Here is a 17017-nt window from a genome sequence, read left to right on the forward strand (position 1 = left end):
ATTGTATTACTTTATATATATATGAATTATTTTAAATATGACAATATTAAATAACAATTGAAATTTAGTTTTTGTTATTGACAAAGGTACTTTAGTGTCCAGTGTCAACTTTTAGGGCAGGGCACAGTATGGAATTAAGAGTATCATTAGTAATTATAAGAAGCACGTGCAGGCTTGAACGTGAAGGGCGTGGGCTTCAGTCGACAGCCAAATTGAAGCGAGAGACAGCACATTTTTCGGCTTTGGTGTCACTGAAGACCCGTTCTCTCAATGGAGGGTGGATATTTTGAGCAGTAATGCCTCTTATGCCGACACGGTGGCCGCTCCACGATGAACCGGTGCCAGGTTGGACGTAGCGTGAAGCCCGACTGGATTTTGAGGCTGACCTGCTGGATGACAGCATTCGTTGTCAGCTGCACACCGCTTCCACTCAACCCTGAGGTACGTATTAACCGTAGATTTAAGAATTCCCAAATTAAAACAAAAACTGGCTGGACTGGATTTAGACTTTAAACATTTTTGTGTTTTTACAGTACTGTAGTTTTCAATTTTGAGAACTCCTGCGTCTTAATTACCCTACTTGTCATCAACACAGGAAAGGTGTGCGTTTGCTTGTTTGTTACTGCGGAAAATATTCTAAATGGATAGTGGGATATAGTGGTCGTCTCACTGTTTTATCGTCTCACACTGGTCAAACCTTTTTGGATTTTTTTTTACAAATACCCCGAGGTGGGAAGAGGCGTTACTTCAATATAACATCACGGAATTTAAAGTAGTCATACAAAAAATAAAAATTATTCATTAGTTCATTCATTTTTTGAACCCCTTTATCCTCCAAAGGTGGGGAACACACCCTGGATAGGTGGCCAGCCAATCGCAGGGCACAAGGCGACAGACAACCATGCACACTCACACACTCCCATACCCAAGGGCAATGTAGAGCAGTGTTTTTCAACCTTTTTTGAGCCACGGCACATTTTTTACATTGGAAAAATTTGTGGCACACCACTAACCAAAAATTTTACAAAATGACACTCTGTATAGTATATTTACTACAGCACGGACACTGGACAATGACATCATATTTGCAGAAAACTATTAATAAATGTTAATTTAAAAAAAAAAGGATATTGGATAATTTCTCACGGCACACCTGACGATCTCTCACGGCACACTAGTGTGCCACGGCACAGTGGTTGAAAATCACTGATGTAGAGTGTCCAATCAGCCTACCATGCATGCTTTTTGAACGTGGGAGGAAACCCAGAGGAAAGCCACACAGGCCTAGGGAGAACTCCACGCAGGTGGATGTAACCTGGATTTGAACCCAGGACTCCAGAGCTGTGAGACCGACACCTTAACTATTGAAATTGTACCAAAAATATATAATTATTACGTTGCCATCAGCTTTCTTAAGACACTGTGACATCTCAAGAGTGAGATAGCAGTGAGGGCATATACCTCAGGAGAACCTGAGTGTATGTAGATTGGTACTTATTGGTTTTAACATGGAATATGAAATTGAAAGTGGGAAAATTAGTCCTGAGGAACATGAAAATGTACCGTACAGGTTCAAACCGGGGACCGATGCACCATTACATGGCCCTATTCTACTCAGAAAAGGAGTCACAGCAATGATTTATTTTGGGCTCTATTCACATAGGATACATTGAAAGGTAAATATTTTACATTGACAACCCCAACTCTAAAAGCAAATCTGGCAATTGGAAAATCTTATCTAAAATTATTTCCCAGGTATTACTAGTTTTAATTTTTTTTATTGGTGCACCAAGCTGAAGCACAACTTTTGGCAACCCTGGCCAGGACAACAATGCCTTGTTGTTCTGGCTCCCAAGCTGTTGACTATAGAAGCTAGCCTGCATACTAATCTTCTAACACCTGTGTATTATACTGGGATTTAGCTCAAAATCAACTTGTATACTCCTCTCGTATTGGCGAGCAAGCTCTGCCACTAGTACAGCACTCTCATATTTTTAAAAACATGCAACGCTCCGCTTAGTGCTCGTGGAGATCTATAGACGAGGGAGTTGTGGCAAGAAAGACAGTCATAAGCAACCTCTCGCGTCTCGCCCACCTGACTGTCTCGAATGCTTGTATCTCAAAAATGGTCTCGTATCACAAGGCAAATATTTGCTTGGAATTTTACTCGTACCTCAAAATCCTCATTTGTTGGGACACTTGTATGTCAAGTTATTACTGTACTTAGATTGTGTATCCATGCTTCCAAACTTTGTCCATCACAAAGAATAGGTATTTTGACGTGTAGTCTGGATCAACGCCCAGAAAACTGATCACGTATATTATCTATCAGAATGATGACTCTTACCGTAAAATTTGTTCTTTCTTGCTTTTTTTGTGTAATAGTCTATTGTAATTGGAGAGAAACATTTCAAACAATAATATTGTTTGTTGATATCAATTGCAGGTGTTTTTGGAAAAATATGGCTACTTTCATGATGACAAATTAATCCACAATACAGCTGAGATGGAGTCAGCAATCCGGTAAGTCCCTTCTTTAATAGCCACACAATCGTAATGTGAGGTGACAGATTTATTTTCGGTGATGACAACTAGATGGTACCCTTTGGTAATTAGTGGGGAGGCTTGTTGTCGGACAAGCCCCCAAGGGTCTGTAAAACCACCCCTCCCCTGAACCCTTCCTGAACCACCCAGGAATTTTAAGAACCCTGCCTTCTGGCTTGCGTGCTTCATTGGAAAAAGATTGGCTTAGCCAGGGACGGCACACTCCTCTTTCTCGGAGGCCCCATTCTAGATATGGTTTCAGTTGGAATGTCATTATTTCTGCCCAACTAGAGCAGCACAATGAAATGACAAATTGATAGCTAACAGATCTAACGGGCTAAGTTGGGTTGAAGCCTAGGGGTCTCCGATCAAGAAGGGGCTACTCAATGGTGTTGTTGGGTCTTTTAGGGATCAAACCTGGAAGTCAATACATACCATTTGAATATAAATCCATTAATTAGTAAAAACAAACTTAAATTAAAAACTTAAATTAAATTAAACTTAAATTATAAACCTATTAACACTTAAAATGACAGAATTATGTTAGGTTTTCTCAAAATATGTGAGGTTCAACATTACTATCAACTTCATTTTTGCAACTGTAGTACACATCATGAATACAGTCATACCTCTATGATAGATTTACCAATAAGTATTCCCAAATTCAACTTTCAATAATGGAGGCATCTGAGATCATATCCTTTTATTCTTGCAAGAAGAGAATCCATCCACACGCGCCTCCGGTCAGATGATTTTGAAGACCCCGGTCGGTGTCCCTTTTGCTAATATATTATTCATAAGATTTAAACAACATGCATACCAGACGTCTAAACATTATTCAGAGTCTCATAACAATTTGTCTCAGTTCTCAAAACTATAGTGGGTCTGTCGAATCGGACCACCTTGAGACGCCACGCTTCCCAAAACAAATCCACAGTTCCCAAGAGCATGTTGTTAACCGTCTTCAGAGTCCGATGCTTCCCAAAACAATTTACCGTTCTCTTGCAGTGAACCATAGTCTCGAGAAGTCCAGGTGTGAAGGAGAAGTGACCTCCAAGGGTTTTGCATTGGTTAACTTTGGAGTGAGCATTTCTTTTGCAAGAGATATATTAAAATACCTTGTATTAATGTCACATTTATAATAATGATGAACCTAACATTCCTAATAAAAAAAGCGTTCATATATGTAATGTTTAATATACAAAATAAGGCAAAGTGTTCTTCATTGCAAGCACATATATATAATCATTATATTACAAGCAAATATATAATAATGATAAACCTAACACTCTACTTAGGAAATTAATCGGTTCCAAGACTTTTTTTCTATGTAAATTCTCTAATACGTTCCACGGTCCTCAAACAACTACCAACTAAACCCTCTAAAATTGGTCAAAGTACCCACAAAGTACACACAAAAATGAGAACAAATTTAAGGAAATGATTCATTAATGTCTTAAAATAAATAAAGCATGTGAAAATGTGCCCCGCCCCGCTGAATACCCCCCGTGGCCATGGCAGATGTAATACCTGTGATTGTCCGCCAGATGTTGGCAAGAGCCCGTTCTACCAGGGCCGAAAGCTGTCCACTTTGTAGTCCATTTTAGACTTTTACGTGTGCCCTATGTGTATGTGCGTGAAAATATCTGCCACATTGCATTTGTACAGTTTTTAATCGCTTAATAAGGGGAATTCAAAATAAAAAAAATGGATAAGGAAATGCATTTACTTTTTGGGGGATTTTGCAACTTGGATCTCTTTCCTAACTCAAGTCACTTATTTGCATATAAAAAACCTGAAACTTTCGTACCTAGAGGCATTTGTAACTAGAGGTATGACTGCCCATGTACAAATTAATAAATCAAAAGAATACATGTCTACAATTTTAATACAAATGCATTAAAATGAATAAAATGAAAAATACACATCACTTTCAGCCCCCAAAAACACTTAAGTTGATTTTCTTTTTCACAATATTTGATTCACTTCATCCCACTGTGGTGGTGATAAACATCCAATTCATTCAAATGGGGAGGACAAGGGATGCTCATGTTTCAGTACTATTGACGGCGCCAGACGTCCAATCTGGGACTGGTACTTTGAACAAACTTTCCTCGGCCAGCCCAGTTACGGATTGGGCATCCAGTAGTATCAACGGAGGCCAACGAGTTAAAAGACTGCCCTGTAAGAGTTTCAGTGAAAATCTAAATTTTTGCTACTTTTTTCAAAATGACATCTCAAATATGTGTGAGGACTTGAACTTTTGGCTAACATTTGCCGTCTTCTCTTCTCAGGGAGTTCCAGTGGTTGTCTCGCCTACCCATGACGGGTGAATTGGACAGTGCCACACTGAGGCAGATGGCTGCGCCACGCTGTGGCATGTCGGACAAGGGCAGCCAGCAGGTGTGGGCCCAGAGGGTAAATGTCATATTCACTGCAAAGAAATCCCCTGCGGGATCAGCGTGGTGTCGTAGGAAGCGTTCAGCAGTAAAAAGTAAGTTGTTTTGTAGGTGTGCTGCATATATACATTGACAAAAATATTCTTTGACAATAGTGACACATGCAACATTCTTTGATTCCAACAAGCTAGGTCTCTGCTTGTTAAAGCACTTAGTTTTCCTACTGAATAATGTTTAAGGCCCTCAAGGCAGTTTCCCAAGTTTCTGCTCCAAACAACTGTAAAAGTATTTACGGCTCAAAAGGTCAGTGCAATTTAACATTGCTCACTAACCACTGCCGTAGTAAAGAACTCCCCTAAAATGCTAAATTTCTTGCAGACGATTATGTTCTCCGTTGTTATTTTTCTTTGGTCTGAAAAATCTGGTGAAGTGTTAACAAAAATATAGACAAGACATTATTGAAGGTTCCATGACCAGATCTCTTTATTGGCTTGAAAAAAAAGACGAGATTCTCGTTCTTCTGACTCCATTTTTAAAGTTTTCATTGCCTCCACCCAAAATGGGCGTGAACTTAAACATTTGCTGAGGTAAAAGAGACTCAGAATGTAACCCCTTTCTTTCAACTAAAGGAATAGGAGGTCTAGACAGGCCAGTAATTATCAAATTGATAAAAGCTTTTCAACAGCCAGAACACAGTTAAATTGTTTATACAACAAACACCCAGAGTTACCTGCTGTTTTTCCACACATTGTTGTGAAGCTTCTGCCCAAACACAATGATCACATTAATGGCCATCACTTTGCTACAGTTAATAATTTTTATCGCAAATAATTCATAACAGAGTTTAACCAAGTCAACAATCGGCAAAAGGGAAAGGGCACCTTTGGCCAATTGCAGGGCAGTGTGACGGACGATCACGACGCAAACTCCCACGCGTTTGGAGTGTTCAATCAGCCTCCAACATATTTTTTGGAATGTTGGAGGAAACCAGAGTAGCCTGAGAAAAATCTTAATAGCCACGAAGAGACCATGCAAACTCGACACAATAAGGCCTGAATCCACCAGGGATTGAATCCTGGATCTCAGAACTGTCAGGTGACCATGCACACAAATCGTACACTGTTTTGCTGGCTACATGTTCAAATGTTCCTCCTTACTCCCCTGCTAAAAACCCTCATCTGATTTCTGTACTGTATATACAGTAATTCCTGGATTATTGTCTTCACTTTCCGCTATAATATATATTTTTTTAATTTTGATTTTTTAAGATGATAAAAATGAGAAAATCGATGCTGAAAGTCAAAAGCAGAAGCCACTTTTGCTACTAGTACTCAGCACTGAAGAAATAAAAAGTTATACAGTATTCCCTCGATTATAGCGGTTAATTTAGACCAGACATCGCCGCTATAAACAAAAAAAACGCAAAGTAGGGTCACTCCTATTTAAAAAGAAAAAAATTAAATAAAAAATTACTTCAGTTCTGAGTCTTAGTAGGAGGACCAGGGAGGGCCTTCCGCTTGCGAGTTTCAGCGTGGATTTTCACATTTTTCCGAACTTGAAAAAAAAACAACAACAAATTTCACCAGCAAAAAAGTGTGGTGTAGTGAAACCATGAAAGTTGAAGCCGCGATATTCGAGGAATTACTTTAATAGGGGCCACCCTACTTTGCGATTATTCAATTATGACGGCCATGTCTGGTCTACATTAACCGTAGAATCAATAACGAAAAAACAAATGAATGCTCTGAACTGCTTTCTTTCATGGCAAATAATTCATTTTAATGACATGAAGAAACAACGGTTCACCAGCTTCTAAAGAAGAAGCTTTTTCAATTCCTGTTCAAAATAAATAAATCAATGGCACTTTGGTGCTGTTCACAATCAGAAATATTTTTTTGCATCAGGCTATCTTCGTGTAATCGCATTGCGAGTTTGTACATGCTGGGAGTATGATTCCAGGGCACGATGGAAAACAGTTTTGAGCGGGGAACATCCTTGCTGCATTTATGTGTGAAGTCATCACATTCCTCTATGACACTATTGCTATTGCCTAGCGTTTTGGGAATGCAATGATGGCAGAAATGTGCTGCTGCCTCTTCATGTAACATGTTCCATCTGGCATGCATATCTACAATTCACTGACTGTATTGCCACTTCTGGCCTCAAATCCAAGAGATACATTCATTGTTATACATTATTTGCCAGCCAGTGAACGATCATTGCCAGCCATTTCATTTCACATGGAGTGGATGTCTATGCGGTGCGCCTTATATATGGAAAAAAACATTAAAACATGTCATTCGTTGAGGGTGCGCCTTATATATCGGAAAAAAACATTAAAATATGTCATGCATTGAGGGTGCGCCTTATAGTCGTGAAAATATGGTTTACGCGCAAAATTGGAAAATTCACTGATTTTAAGGCAATTTTAAGTGTGAGGCTTATACGCGGGGGTGGCTTATATGTGAGAAATTCTAAAATTCAACGGTTTTAAGGGTGCGGGTATATGAGGGAAAATAAGGTAGTTTAGTTAATTTTTGCTAGTGAAGGGAGCTGGGTGGCAGTAGTTCCTTTTGAACTTGTAAAAGAGATTGTACAGATTTGAGTCCAGGCGCCTTCTCTCCAGTTTTCCGTGGTAAGTATTCCTTATGGGAATGTTGGGAGGCTAGAAAGTCAGATACACTAGACATTCCACAACTTCCCCTATGAAAGTCACTTCAATGATGCCCAGAGTAGTCGTGCTGTTCTTATCTTAGGAGGAGTGAGTCAAATGAGCAGATAACAGGAATTACAGCTTCTGTACAAGCGTGACAGTCTTAATTCTGTTGACTACAGGAAATATGCATGGTAGGCTGGTTGAGCACTCTAAATTGTCCCTAGGTATGAGTGTGAGCATGGCTGTCCGTCTCCTTGTGCCCTGCGATAGGATGGCCACCAATTCCAATTGGATTCCGTTGACAATGACTGAATTTAAACTTGGGCAACTGCCTGTGAATGTCACGTTTCAGTGCCATTGACTTTCAATGAACATATTAGAATCAATTTTGAGGAATGCAAGGCTCTCCCAGTCAAAAAGGATTGGACGTCTACCACCAAGTATGGAGACCAATACGATTGACGAATTCCCTATTCCGGGTTAATAGAGCTTGAAATTTATCCAATTTGCACACGAGTTTACATTTGTTTGTATTTGTATAGCGGACAAGTGGTCCAAACATCACCTGGCTTACCAGATGGTTAACTGGCCTGACCACCTGTCCCTGAGGTCAGTGCGACTGGCAGTCAAGGCAGCTTTCCAGCTGTGGAGCAACGTGTCAGGCCTCGTGTTCCAGGAAGCCACCGAAGGGCCAGCAGATATCCGGCTGGCATTTTATGAAGGCGATCACAATGACGGGACCGCCTTTGACGGGCCAGGTCAGGGTCAAAATTCCATTAACTATCGTCTGAAATTTGATTTTGTGTTGTGCAGTCAATTTTAGTTGTGTAGTGCCATTTCATTCAGATTTATAGATTTATTTTGGGAAACTTTGGTCCAGTGAATAAGTCATTGGCCTCCCACTTCTGTGGACCTGGGTTCAAATCCTGCTTTGCTCTGCTTTCCTAACTTTTCCCACTTGAAGGTACCATAAGGTACTAAGTATGATCTGGGAGTGGAAAGAGAAAAAAAAACAAATACTACTGTATAATCCTGTAGAGTGGTGGCCCAGTGGATCAGTCATCAGTCTTCCACCTCCTTGGTCTTGGGTTCAAGTCCTAGTGCTTGCAAATATTTTCCCACTATTATTCAGGTAAATGAAAGAGGTAAAACTGCAGATACTACCACATACTCTTAGAGGGTGGTGGATCAGTGGTTAAGTCATCAGTCTCCCACCTCTGTGGTCCTAAGTTCAAATCCTAGTGCTTGCAAAGATTTTCCCACTATTATTCAGGTAAATGAAAGAGGTAAAACTCTAGATACTACTAGCTAATCTCAGACAGTGGTGGCTCAGTGGTTAAGTCATCAGTCTGCCACCTCTGAGGTCCTGGGTTCAAATCCCAGTGCCTGCAAAGCTTTTCCAAATATTATTCGGTTAAAAGAATAAGTTCTAATGGCTAAGTGTTTAAGTGTATAAATATTCAGTGGTAGATGAAGCATTTTGTCAAAAAAATGACTAAGTGTTTCACCCCATTTCCTTGGATAAAACGTTTCAACACCTATGTATAAGTGGGGCACGAGTTGGTGTAGTAGGTTGCACACTCGCCTTCGGCCGGAGAGACGTGGGATCGATCCCCGGTGTCGCCGGTTGCCGACTGACAAACGGTCGAGAGTCGGCCGAAGGCCGACTCGAGAACGCGACATAAAGTGGCCCCTCCAACTGTCTTCCGAACTGCCGAAGGCAGTTCGGAATATAACCTTTTACTGAAAAGTATGACTAAGTGTTTAATATAAATCAAAAAGGTTTTTCTTCTTTTTTTTCTTATTCCATTTACTGAACTACATGGGGTAGTGATCAGCCAAAGGACGACAGCGGGAATCGAACCCAGGTCTCCCAGACGGGAGTCCAGTGATCTAACCTCTGCGCCATCAAGGGGCTACATTTTTCTTGGTAATCATTTGAGTGTCTTGACAAGAAGTCCACGGAAACAACTAAGTGAAAATGTGTCCCAACCGGGATTTGAACCCAGGTCTCCCAGACAGAAGTTCGACGAGTTAACCACTACGCTACCAAGTAGCTGCACTGTCCTTCGTAATCATTTGAATGTCTTGATTGCAAGAACACAGAAACAACTAAGTGAAAATGTGTCCCAACAGGGAATTGAACCCAGGTCTCTCACATGGGAGTCAAGTGACTTAACCTCTACGCCACAATTTGGTCACACTTACTTTTGTCATTAATGGAAGGTCTTGACTACAACTATATAGAAACAACTAAGGGAAAATGTTTCCCGTCTGGGAATCGAACGCCAGCCCCTCACATGGGAATCACACAAGTTAACCTCTACACCACGAATCAGTCACACTTTATTTTGTTCATTATTGGAAGGTCTTGACTACAAATATATAGAAAGGTCTTAAAAAAGAGCTTTATTATACATGGTCATTTTAAAAACAAAGCCATATTATACATGGTGATATTTTTTTTAAAAAGCCTTAATTTATAGTCATTTTTTAAGAAAAAATCCTTTACTATACTTGGTCATTTTTAAGAAAAAAAGCCTTACTACACATGGTAATTTTATTTAAAAGCCTTAATATACATGGTCATTTTTCAATAAAATTCCATTACTATACTTGGTCATTTTTAAGATAAAAAGCTTTACTATACAATGTATAGTAAGGCTTTTTCTTTCTTAGAAATGACCAAGTATAGTGAGAAATTCTTTCAAAAATAACCATGTATAGTAAGGCATTTAAAATCTGTTATAACAAAAAAAGTAAAATATGTTGTTTCAATGTAATATTTGTATTTTTTTCCCCCAAAAAATCCGCGAAGCTCAGAGTCCACGATAGCTGAACCGCGAACTAGCGAGGGAACACTGTATATATTTATTTATTAATTTTTTTATTTTGCAGGGGGAACTCTGGCTCATGCTTTCTTGCCACGCAGAGGGGAAGCCCACTTTGACAAGGCCGAGAGGTGGAGCCTAAATGGCAACAAGGGCCATAATCTGTTCATGGTGATGGCTCATGAAATCGGTCACACGCTCGGTCTGGAACACTCACCAGTGCGTCACGCCCTCATGTCGCCGTACTACAGGAAACTGGGCCGCAATCTGGTGATGAGCTGGGATGACGTTGTCGCTGTGCAGCAGCTCTACGGTCAGATATGTGGCTTTGGTTGTTACTATGTCCTCAAATGTATTATTCATCTCAGTGATGTGATTGTAGCATGTTGCCACTTAAAACATGTCAATAGACAACCAATATGTTTCGGCACGAGGATGTGAACATAGTAGAGCAGTACTTCATATATAATAATAATTTCTGCTTTAAATTGACACACAATTTGGAGCTGTGAAAATGATACCACCTAATTTTTCAGGTAAGCCCCCAGGCGATCGTCTGGTTCGTGTCCCGGGTAAGGTCCTGCATGCCGCACTGGAGGAGTGGGAGAAGATGGACCTCCACGGGGAGCATGACAGCAACGGCCTGCCACTCTACTGTCGGTTTGGCATGTTTGACGCCATCACTGTCGGTCAGTCATCACTTGTGACTAGGAATTCAATGTATAGTGACAATGATTCGCAATTTTACTAACGGTCATCTGTCCCATTGAATATATAACCAAGCTATTGTTATGTTGAACTCAGACGCCAACGGGACAGTGCTGGTCTTCCGAGGCGGCGTGTACTGGACCACGTCAGCTGGGGGGACCTTGTGCGGCCCCCTGTCTATCCATCAACGTTGGGCTGACCTTCCACCTTCCATTGACGCGGCCACCTTCTCGCCGCTGGACGCCAAGTGGTATTTCTTCAAAGGTGCTCTTCCCCAGCCAAACCGTTTCCTACCCCTCCGACTGAGTAGCTTGTTTTTCCTTCAGGAAGGCGAATGTGGCGCTATTCAGGCCAAATATTGGACACAGGGTTCCCTCGGGAGAGCGTGGACACGGGCCTACCACGCCACCCGGACTGTGCCTTCTTCTATGCCCCACTGGGTCACATGGTGGTGCTCAAGGGCTCTCGTTACTTTGTCCTCAACCTGCAAAACCTGAAGGGAGAGCCCTATTACCCCCGCCATCTTAAAGACTGGAAGGGCATCCCACAGGGCACCAATGGGGCGCTGAGCCGTCCGGACGGCCGCATCTATTTGTTCAGGGAGCGCCACTTCTGGAGGTTTGACCCACTCAAGGTTAGAGTTACTCGGGTGGGCCAGTGGGTCAAAGAGCTGAGCTGGACTGGTTGTGGTCAAGCTCCTCACAAGAAGGACATTCATTGACCAGCAGGGGGTGCTCTACTTCTGCCAGTTTAAGGTTTGGGAACTTCCAATGCCACCGCAGTTTATCAGGTTTTCTCGCATTGAAGCCCTATTTGTAAGTAAAAAAAACAATAACACAATTAAAAAGGTACTGTTTATAAGAATTACTGAATTGCTATACTTTTTCACCAGTACATGTTGGGAAATTAACATTTCCTATTTGTTGGTTATTTTCTGTTTTGTAGTAAGAAAACAACCATAATTGAATTATATACTACTAACTTCCTTATCATATTTTCTGTAATATGCGTTTGATTCTTACAGTATCTCAGAAATACCTTAGGGCGATAATTTCCCTTCAAAGTAAAATGTGTACTCCCTATTAATTCCATGAATATGGAGGTGAAAATTGTGAATCAGAGGACAGTGTCCGCAAGAAATTGTAAAATTCAGATATTTTTAAGGTAATTTTAATGGTGGGCTTACTCATGAAATACTTCAAATTGGCAAGTTGGATGTGACATAACTCCGCTGCAGTTTGTGTTCCAAAGGTCTCCCAAATCCTCATATGAAGAACTCGTCTGCTGACTCCTCTGTTTTTACCTGCGTCGACAACGACTTGGCAAAAAGATCTGCGGCTGTGTCGCCATCCTTGCTGTGACATGGATTGGGGGACTTTGTTAGCGGCACTCTCAAGTTCCCAGCGTTGTTGGACAAAGCCGAAGAAAACCACTTTCCGGCGGGGTGCCGGTCTTTGCCAGAAAGGCAGGAGGCCGCAGACATCCGTGGCTGGCACCGATTCAAAAGCTCCAGGGACGAAGAGCGAGTCATGACAGCCGCCCCCGTGTCCACGTTAGTCTCTCCCTCATCCTCTTCTGGGAGCAAAGTGGAAAGTGAGTGAGCGACGGGAGGACGTAGGGGAGAGTCGGAAGCTGGCAGGGCTGGGCTGTTGCGCTGGGACGAGTAGCAAGAGCTTCCCGGCGGAGAGCTGCAACAGCTCCCGGACCCTTGGCTCCCCGGAAGTTTCTCCGCAGTGCCTTCGCTGGTGGCTCTGGGTCCTGCGGACATGAGAACTCATCGTTACTCTCTTCATGATCAATGGATGAGCCGCTGCGTCTTACCATGTCGGTAGTTTTGCCAGGCCGGCGGGGAATGGATGTCGCTAGGCGAGGGGCTTTTCTGATGCATGGCCCGGGGGACTACGGCAGGGCAGGCCAGGGGGAATGCACAGGTCAAAGGTAGCGTGGGTTGGGGTGGCTCTTTCACCTAGAGCGCATAACGGATAAAGAGACAACTTGCAAATTCAGGTGCACAGTAGTGAGTGCGCTCTACTTAAAAAATATATTTATATATATTTATATTGACATACGAGTCACCCAACATACGGGAAATTTGTGATACGTGTAAAAGTCTGAGCAAATATATCCCTTCAGATTCGAGCATACGAGACAGCCAGGTTGCTATGACGTGAGAAACTCCTTAAAACACTGCTGTGCCTTTCTCGTCACATCTCCCAATGGGCTCTGGCCGCCATGTGGACAAACATGAGTATTACATCCCCAATATAACAGCCACGGAGAGATTTTTTTTTTTGTGGCGCAGGGCACATTTTCACAGGGATTTTTGGCCATTATATTCATTTTAAGACATTAATAAATCATTTTTAAATAAATGCTCATTTGTGTGTTTCCTCAAATCTTTTGTTCAAAATTTATACAATGACCAATTTTAAAGGGTTTAGTTGGCAGTAGTGTGACGACCGTGGAACAAAGAGAATCTATATATAAAGTACACCTCTACTTACAAAATTTTCAAGTTACGAAAAAAGTTCTAGAACCAATTAATTTCGTAGGTAGGAGGTACTACTGTACCTGGAAGAGGACCTTGTTTCCGTCCAGGTCTTCGGTCTGCCAGCGTGAGCCACTGATGGGAGTGCAGGGGTTTGGCAGCAGTGGTACCAATTGACCAATTTCCTCCACGCTGAACTGCAACACGGCAGAGTTACAGGGCTCTACGCGGATCCCCTCCGACACTTGTTTTAAAGCGAGCTGCAGGCAAAGCCCGGGTTCTGTATAGTTCCAAAAAGTGCAAAAGTTTACAACCCTAGCTGGGATCGGGCTACTTAAAAATGTGAAACTTGCCTGTGTGTAGGGTGAACCAGCAGAAACCCATCTTCTGCTCTTCTGCCCGCCTCTGCAGCACTGTCTCGTAGAAGCGCACGGCGTCCTCGTAATTGTCGTAGCCGCTGTACAGCGTCACGCGTAAGATCTCCCCCCCACAGTGCACCGGTCGTACGGCCCACACGGGCATCCCTGCGCCCAAGCTGAAAAAGTCCTGACTGGGTAGAAGGTACGGCTGCAGTGGAGTGGTCTCGTCGGCAGAAATGCGGAGCCTTGACGTCTTGCAGCTCTCCGTGTGGTGGTATTTCCAGGGTGGTCGCTGAAAGAAGTCTAGAACTTTCAGGATGCGCAGTTCTCCATAGGCCTCATGGAGAAAGAAGGTGATGGCTAGAGAAGGAGAGGCTGGGAAAAAAAACATGTCACATGACTTAGTGGAGCAGAAAAGTAAAAATAAGGATTTGTGAGACCTGAAGTTATGGCAAAAAATACACAACAGGCAAGAATATCCCGATACTGACTTTTTGACTTCGAATCCAATCCGATTTTCTCAAGATAAAATTTGGCGATACAGTAATCCCTCGAATATTGCGGTTAATGTAGACCAGACATGGCCAAGATAAATGAAAACCATAAAAAAGGATCGCCCCCATCATCACTGCATGTACAATACATGTTTTCGCACCTATCCAGAAATACATGCCAATCATATTCACTGTTGCCATCAGAGGGTAGTGTATCCTCCCAAATTTTTCATTTCATTTTCTGAACCACTTTATCCTCGTGTGGGTTTTCTTTTTACAAATACCCCGAGGTGGGAAGAGTAGCTAAACATTTTACTCAAGTTAAAGTGGTGTTACTTCAATATAATATCACTGAAGTAAAAGTAGTCATGTAAAAAATACAAATTATTCATTAGTTCATTCATTTTTTGAACCCCTTTATCTTCAGGATCACGGGGGGTGCTGGAGCCTAACCCAGCTGCCTTCAGGCATGAGGAGAGGAATCTTAGGAATTAGTGGCCAGCCAATCGGAGGGCACAAGGAAACAAACAACCATTCACACCACACTCATACATAGGGGCAATTTAGAGTGTCCACTTTTAAAACAACCCATTATAACTCGACACTAGATAAACGTTTAATCGGAGTAGCTAAATTTCATTTAAACTTTTCATCGGAACAACTGACTTGCAGAGTAACCTGAAAAGGAACGTTTCATGTAAAACCTTGGGCACCTACCAGATAGCGGACAGAGGCGAGCATTGCCTTTAAGAGGGGACGCCCTCTCTGATACATGAAAGATATGGAGGCTCGGGCAAAGGCGGCGTAGTAGACGGTCTAAGCTGTGCTGCAGCAAGAGTGAATCTCCCGGGTTGGCCAAGAGATGTAAATTGACAACAGAGAGACGCCACTGCTGCTCACGGGCACGCTGGCTCATGACCTCAGCTGGCAAAAAAAATACAAACAAGACTTCAATTCTTGCATTTTTCAAAATGTACACAGTGTAATATACCTTCAATTTCATTAAATGAGCAGAATATAGACTATTTATAATTATTTAACAAATAATAACATCATTCATCCATTTATCTTCCATACCGCTTAAAAAAGGCAAAGAATGAACTCCTAAAGAAATTATACTTTTGTCTTATATTGCTCTTAAAACAATCTTCTGTTGTGAATTTTAAAAATCCTCTAATAAAATAAAATACCATTGGCTTTCACCAAAAGATTAGTAATAAACACTGCTAGTTTTAATTTAGAGCAAGTCTTTATAATACACCTGTTGCAAATAAATGACAACAATTATTCATTCATCGATTCATTTTCGCGGGGGGTGCTGGAGCCTATCCCAGCTGACTCCGGGCCGGTGAATCGGCGGCCAGTTGATCGCAGGGCACTAATAACAATTATTTATTTATTATTTATTGTTATTTATATATTTGCTACTTGTTATCTGTGCACTTCGTGGTGAAGCTTTAAATCTCATTATACTTGTATAATGACAATATAAGCATTCAATTCAATGTTGATGTTTTTTTCAAATATTGGAGGAAAAAAAACTAACTTACCGGTAGTTTTTGACATCCTACTGGAGTGGTCTGACCTGAAAACAAACAAACGATAAAAGAAAAGATGTTAGTTTAAAAAAAAAAACATACACCCCCATCTTGTGGTCGTGGGTTTGCACACCTGCTTCTTCAGTCAGGTCGCCATGACAACGCATTGTTATCTATCAAAAACCCGTAAACGCAAACAGCGTTCCCATATCTCCATCTTATTTAACAACGGGGATAAGAAATGAACTAACTCATTAAAAACAATTGGAAGCCGGTGAGGGAACTGATTTCCATAGCGGTTACAGCCGGGACGATAAACTTGGCTAGCAAAAGTTAGCCAGAAGCTAACAAGGGCGCTCCGCTTGAACTCACTTGGTACTTTCCGCTCTCATCTTGTGCTCTGCAGAACAGAACCGCTCTCGTCGTCAACATGGCTCCGCACACTTTTAACATGTATTCCAAGTCTCGTCGGGGACGCGCGACATACGTAGCCGGGAGAGAAGTGAGCATCCCGGGTGACTTGTTGTTCCCCAAACGCCGTTCCGTTGTTTCTCGGAGAACGGCTGGCAGCTCCTTAAAAAAAAAGAGGGAGATGACGTCAGTGGGCAAATTAAAGCCGAGGTTGAGTTGCAGCTGCTGGATGATTTTCTTCTCGACGAAGAGGCTCAAACAAAAATGGCAAAATTCCTCGAGTTTGAGTTACGTCAGGTTTGACGAAAGGAAGGCGACTTCAAGCCGTCGTTAATACGGCGAGCAGATGGTGTGTGTGGAGGGAGCATTGGGTCGAGACATTATAGTCCAGACGGCCCCGGACAGATTGAAAAGTGCATGGAAGCCTTCGATTTAATGCCATTGTGTGTTAAAACCTAGTTAAGAGCATTATAGTCGAGTTTTAGCTCGCTTTCTGAAGGATGCACCAAACCCCCCACCCCTATTTATATTGCTAGACTAGTTCTGGGAATAACCTAACTTAAACCCCATAAAGATGATTCAAATAGCA

General features: G+C 42.0%; 2 protein-coding genes across 2 annotated transcripts; one reads left to right on the forward strand and one right to left on the reverse strand.

Moving 5' to 3' along the window:
* The first annotated feature begins 200 nt into the window (after positions 1-200).
* On the forward strand, positions 201-12904 carry mmp28 (matrix metallopeptidase 28). The gene is made up of 8 exons (XM_077723251.1): positions 201-441; positions 2447-2523; positions 4839-5038; positions 8142-8357; positions 10498-10743; positions 10967-11119; positions 11235-11402; positions 11465-12904. The coding sequence occupies exons 1-8, from the start codon at positions 331-333 to the stop codon at positions 11857-11859; spliced, it is 1566 nt and encodes a 521-aa protein (XP_077579377.1). The 5' UTR covers positions 201-330; the 3' UTR covers positions 11860-12904.
* fam124b (family with sequence similarity 124B) lies at positions 11979-16848 on the reverse strand. The gene is made up of 7 exons (XM_077723250.1): positions 16390-16848; positions 16030-16064; positions 15197-15403; positions 13980-14360; positions 13710-13906; positions 12960-13104; positions 11979-12896 (listed from the first exon to the last, which is right to left on the reverse strand). The coding sequence occupies exons 1-7, from the start codon at positions 16407-16409 to the stop codon at positions 12403-12405; spliced, it is 1479 nt and encodes a 492-aa protein (XP_077579376.1). The 5' UTR covers positions 16410-16848; the 3' UTR covers positions 11979-12402.
* Between the last annotated feature and the right edge of the window lie 169 nt (positions 16849-17017).

This window comes from Stigmatopora nigra, chromosome 8, assembly GCF_051989575.1.
Source record: "Stigmatopora nigra isolate UIUO_SnigA chromosome 8, RoL_Snig_1.1, whole genome shotgun sequence".
In the NCBI taxonomy this organism is placed as follows: domain Eukaryota; kingdom Metazoa; phylum Chordata; class Actinopteri; order Syngnathiformes; family Syngnathidae; genus Stigmatopora; species Stigmatopora nigra.